Source organism: Carassius carassius, chromosome 20, assembly GCF_963082965.1.
Source record: "Carassius carassius chromosome 20, fCarCar2.1, whole genome shotgun sequence".
Lineage (NCBI taxonomy): Eukaryota > Metazoa > Chordata > Actinopteri > Cypriniformes > Cyprinidae > Carassius > Carassius carassius.
The window spans coordinates 20,505,713-20,511,712 of NC_081774.1; the positions used below are offsets into that span (position 1 = coordinate 20,505,713).

A 6,000-nucleotide genomic window follows, 5' to 3' on the forward strand; every position below is an offset into this window, starting at 1 on the left:
AATTTTAAACAAAACAGGTTGAGCACCACTTCTCTACTGTAGGCTTATCTACTGTAGGCAATACAATGCACAGTGCTTTAAGTGGCCCAAAAGAGGTATATATATATATTTTTTTTTTTTTTGATGACTCCCTCCATCCCCTGAGGTAACAACAACTATATTGAAGGGGTTTTATATACAGCAGTCAACAGACGACCTTATAAAAAATAATAAATCCTTTTAATAATGCACTGTAAGTCGCTTTGGATAAAAGCGTCTGCTAAATGCATACATTTATTTAATTTAATTATTTAATTTATTATTTTGTGGATTTTCTTGAGCTAGAAAGTGCTACTGAACATAAATAAAATGTGCAAAAGGATTTTGAAAAAATACCCTCAGAAAGAGCTACTGAACATAAATAAAATGTGCAAAAGGATTTAGAAAAAATACCCTTAGAAAGAGTTACTGCATTACCTCAGTTGTTGACCATATTTTGGGTTAATTTAATGGGCAGTCTTTGGTCTGGACAGTTGACTGTTTTTAACTGGACTGTTTTTGAATTGGTTATGGAGGCTTAGGAAGAAGTAGTTCTGCACAAAAGAGGGTTTTTAAAGTATTTGGCATGCCATAAAACTGTTGCATACAATATCACACTCATAGTCATTTTATATGGCTTTATATCAGCACGCTGTGATTACCTACAGCACTTGTGTGGTATTGCTCATTTAATTATTAACCACAACATTAGCATATCTGATATGTGACCAAAACTTTGAACATGGTCATAGACTGCCCCACTAATTAACCAAGTGTTACCTAGTTACTCCGCAGTGACTTTTAGTGAACTGGACCATATACTGTACATTTTAAAAAAAATAATGCTCCACATCTTTAGTAGTTCCTGCAGAGTAACTTTGTTACACTGGAGTAATTAATGGTGTGTTCTATGACCATGTTCACACTAAAAAAGAAAATTGTTCACATTTAAGACTTGTTAGTATTGTGTTCACGTTAATCTCATTTAGACATTACTGATTACCTAATTATCAGTCCTCACTATAATTAGTTAATCCTGTTTCCATACTAGTTAATTGGACAGTTGTAGCTGAAGTGTTACTATTATAATGAATTACTTCCTGCAGTTACCTATTTATGACTCGCCATTGTTCTAATCTAAAGCATTATCAATGAACTGATGAAGATCTTTAGTCTCATCCAAAATAGTACACCTCTCTGAGATTGTTCATTTTAAAAAGGAGCACTGAAACCTCTTTTCTGACCTGTTCTGATCTGTTACATATATGCGTCACTATTGCTCAACTCAGGAGCTGCCTGTTCTGTTAGCGTGTGAAAAAGTCACCATAATCATCAAAGGTGCCATACAGCACATATGTCTCCCAGGGAGAGACAAACCTCGGCCAGGGTTCACACCTCTCGTTTTTTCTTAGGTCAGAAAGTAAAGCGCAACACAAGTGCAAATGCAATCTACGTCACTGTACGCCACATGTGACGGATGACCTTGCACGTCTTTGACGATGAAAATGAAGACTGGGACAGACGTGAGTGTCTGTGTGTTCAATGCTCTCTCGTTGCGTATATACATATTTGAAGAAAGATGCAGTCAAAGGAGCAGCAGCAGCGGGTCTGTCTTCTGGGTACACTTGAACCGCACCCTTTGCTCGAATCTAATCTTGGCTACAGATGCTCATGGAAAGACAATGGCTCTGTAGGGTCCTCTGGAGGCCTGTCAACATTTGGATAATCCCATACACAGTGAACAAAGTAAACTCCAAGCCTGGAGATTTAAAGTTTAAATCCCAGCAAAATCTTTCCATAGTTGTCACTCAAAACGGACACTGAGCTTTTCTGAGCATCAGTTAAACCATGCCAGATGGGCTTTTCGTGGAGAGATATGATTAAAAAAATAAGTGATATTTCAGTGTTAAAACTGCCCTCAGCACTTAAAATGTTCAAAAGTGTCTCTTTTGAGATGATGCATTTCTGTTTGTGTGATAATAGTAGAATTTCAGTAATAGTGCAGAAAAACTATATTTAAAGGGTTAGTTCACCAAAAAAGGAAAATTATGTCATTTATGACTCACCCTCATGTTGTTCCAAACCCGTAAGACCTCCGTTCCTCTTCGGAACACAGTTTAAGATATTTTAGATTTAGTCCGAGAGCTTTCTGTCCCTCCATTGAAGCTGTGTGTACGGTCCACTGTCCATGACCAGAAAGGTAAGAAAACCATCTTCAAAGTAGTCCATGTGACATCAGAGGGTCAGTTAGAATTTGTTGAAGCATCGAAAAATACATTTTGGTCCAAAAATAGCAAAAACTACGACTTTATTCAGCATTGTCTTCTCTTCTGGGTCTATTGTGAGAGAGTTCACTGCAGTGTAGTGATATCCGGTTCGTGAACAATCATTCGATGTAACCGGATCTTCTTGAACCAGTTCACCAAAACAGTGTACTGTTTACTCAAACTGATGATACTGCGCATGTGTGATTCAGCGTGAAGCAGAATGAGACACAGCCCATTTGAACCGAACTGGTTCTTTTGGTGATTGGATTCTGTCATTAAGTCGAACGCAAAAGAACCGGTGAACTGAACTCATGTTCGTGAACAAAATGAGCACATGTAGTACAATCTATATTTTTCATTTTATATATGTACAAAACTCTACATCTTTTATTAGTTTGTAAAGAGAATGAAGAGTGTGCATGTGCATAAGTGGTTTAATCCCGCGAAAAGCTGTAGGAGGAGGACTCCGAAGGAGTTTGACAAGAGAAAGAACTTGCAACTGGATAAAACATCTGGAAATAAAGCAAAACAGTGGAGAACAAATAGCGAAGGATTCCTCAGATGCTATGTTGATTATTTACAACGATAATCTGACATGAATTTAATCTTGAACCAATTAATTTTTCAGTTTTTACTCAACTGCCTGCTTCATGTCATTAACAACAGTTGTTGATTATTGAATCAACATGGCTTGAACAACAACTATGAAGATTTACCGCAGTTTAGACAAACAGCCATGAGCTAGTTAATTTCTCCAATAATGCAGTGTTATTAATGTTAGTTAAGCAACAAGTAACATCTTATGTATGGGAAACACACCTCTGGTTAGACTGATTTTAGAGGGTCAGCTAAAAAAAACTCTGCTTGGCCTGCTGGGAAACCATCGTAAACCCCTTATATCTAGCTGGCTGGTTTAAATGAGGTTTTAGTAGGACTATTGCTCATTGCTGGTTTTCTTTAGTTTTGTTCTGTCCCTGCTTCTCAGAGGACCAAGATGAAATCCTTCTGAATGAAGACAGCAGCATGTAATTACACCCAGTTTCTGAGCAAATAGTCCTGTCTCTCCTCCCAAAGCAAATATTTTCCTCAATAATGGAAGCTAGTACAATGCAATAGCAATCATCTTTTTTCCACTAAAGAGCTTGTTTACAGGTCAAGGGGAGGGAGATTAGAACAATTCAGACTGGATTGGCATCATGACGTATATTTCATTGCACACTACTTCCCTGTTTGTCTTGAATTTGAACTTGAAATTTGAACTGGTGGAAAAGCCTTGAATCTTAATTATGTGGTGTTTATTTTTCATTTCGCAATGATTAGATTATGGCTCTAACATCAGAAGTGTCAAAGCATCATTGAACAGTTCATTTAACAATGGGTGTTGATTGAATTTGCTGTAACCTTCACATGCTAAAAAGCACTAATCAACCAGCAATGCAGCATCAACCCATTCTCACGAAAATGAAAGGTGTTGAAGGTCAAGAAAAAAAAAGGCAACACTTTAGTATAAGGACCGATTGTCAGTTTTAACAAATTGCTTATTAACAAGCCCATTATTAAAATATTGGCTGTTTATTAGTACTTTAAATAAACACATATTCTGCATGACCATATTCTACACCCCTATTCCAACCCAATATCTAAACCTAACAACCACCTTACTAACTTTCAATAAGCAGCAGATTAGGAATTTACTGAGACAAAAGTAGTAGTTAATGGTTTTTTAATCGCGAGAATTGGACCTTAAAATAAAGTGTGACCGAAAAAATTATAATTAGGAAGTAGTAAAATTCAGATTAATTATCCAACAATTTGCCATAATGTAAAATAGTTAGGAATCGCCATTAGATTGTGTTGGCAGCATTTGCACTTTCACTGGTAGCTTCATGCCAGATATTTGCCAAAAGTCAGCAGTGGTATTTTCGATTTTTGGTCACACACTAAAAAATGAGTCACACAAAGATATATTTCCTGCTCCAAATCCCACCTCTCACTCTATGATTAATCATATCACTTCTGCAATGTTACAGTGGGACTAACATCCCCTGTGGTGTCCTTAAAAGACACCACTGAGCCTCTCGCCAGCACCCATCATAAACAATCACACACACAGCAACCTGATGATCATCTTGATGGATGCACACAAGTGTTTCCTGGCGGGGGGAGGGAAGCGATGCATGTTCACCTCTCTTTTTCTCTGCTCCCCACAGCTCGAGTGTGTGACAACGTGCTCCTGCGCTGTCAGAACGGTGGTGTGTGTCACCACCACCAGCGCTGCCAGTGTCCGGCCGGTTTCGGCGGCATACTTTGTGAGAAGGCCCAGTGCAAGGGTGACTCTTGCGAGGATCTGCAATCCAGCCAGCCGTCCCTCCGCCCCCTGTCCACGGCCCAGACTCTCCCGCTGGCTCTTCTATCTCTCATCCCCTCCCTGCTGGCCGCCCGGGGCCTTACATCACTCTGAGGGGAATGCTTTCGCCCCAAAGACTCCACGGGGGCTCCAATCATGACTTCCTGTTAGAGGACACACGACGACTGAAAGGAAATGCTCCTTTGATGTGGTGGGGGGGGGGCATCTTTTTAGGAAACCGTAAAGTTTTCTATTCAGTATTATGTCAATTAAAGTTTGCCAGAGATGATGGATAAACTGACAAAATAGAAAGTGAAAGGAAATTAACAAAAAAAAAAAGAAAAGAAAAAAAGAACAACAACTTATAAAAAGCTGACACTAATGACCATTTTTGTCTTTATTGAAAATGTTAGGAAGAAATCAAATCAATACACTGTTACACTGCTCTGAAGCCATCCGTCAGATAAAATTCTATCTCAAGCCTCAGAGCACAGAAACACTGCAATACATTTTTTTTTTTTTTTTGGAGACAAATCATCAATGTGAAGATGAATCAAGATGTACTTGTAGACTGCCACCTGAATTTACGCACACACCAACATGACTGGTTGTCAAACTTCTCACACTTTACCTTTTCCTGACCCTGTCTCTTCTTCTTGTAACTATGTGAAGTCATGTAAAAGACCCATGGTGTATGTCACACAACAACTGAACCAGATTATCATTCAGAGCTGGTGTAAGATCAAATATACAGTAACATGAGAGTCAACTGTTGACATTTTGTGCTGGGATGTTTTAATGTCAATGAGAATTAGAACAAGAAGAAAGACCCTGATCAGCAACGTGACATTTTGCATCGCAGCAACATCCTGTAGAATTTGGGTTGGTCCTTTATTGCCCCGATGAAGTTGAATATTCCTGTTCAGTCGCTAATCGTTTTGCTTAAAACATATGTTTGCATTCTCACTGACCGAACTGTATGAAAGGTTTCACCAAAGGGCGTTGGTGAGAAATTCTTTGTTGCTTGAAGCCAACTATGTTTGTGAATTAAAGATGAAAAAACAACTTTATTGCCATTTTGTGAAAGTGAATCTTCAAAGTTAACAGATGATTTCTGTTCATGTGTTCTCAGAAGTTCAGGCTTATTTTCAAAGCCCTTAGCAACCGTACAAATTGCAGGTGTATTGAATTTAGTGGTTAGCAATGTCCCAAACATTACAATCATTAAGAATGGTGTAAAAAGGCTAGAAATGATAAACTGTCAAAGTATCAAACTTTGAACTCAAAATCGAAAACTGATATACAGTAGATGAAATACAAATTCAGCCTTATTATGTCAGTGTTCTGAAACAGGAATTTAAACACGAT

At 38.3% G+C, this 6,000-nt stretch overlaps 1 protein-coding gene across 1 annotated transcript in view; it reads left to right on the forward strand.

Moving 5' to 3' along the window:
• The window catches only part of LOC132096646 (netrin-G1), a 122,245-nt gene extending 116,566 nt beyond the window's left edge, over nucleotides 1–5,679 (forward strand). The window contains exon 6 of the mRNA XM_059502125.1: nucleotides 4,496–5,679. Coding sequence (XP_059358108.1) covers nucleotides 4,496–4,746 — 251 coding nt within the window. The 3' untranslated portion in view covers nucleotides 4,747–5,679. The remainder of the gene's footprint in view (nucleotides 1–4,495) is intronic.
• Nucleotides 5,680–6,000: the final 321 nt, after the last annotated feature.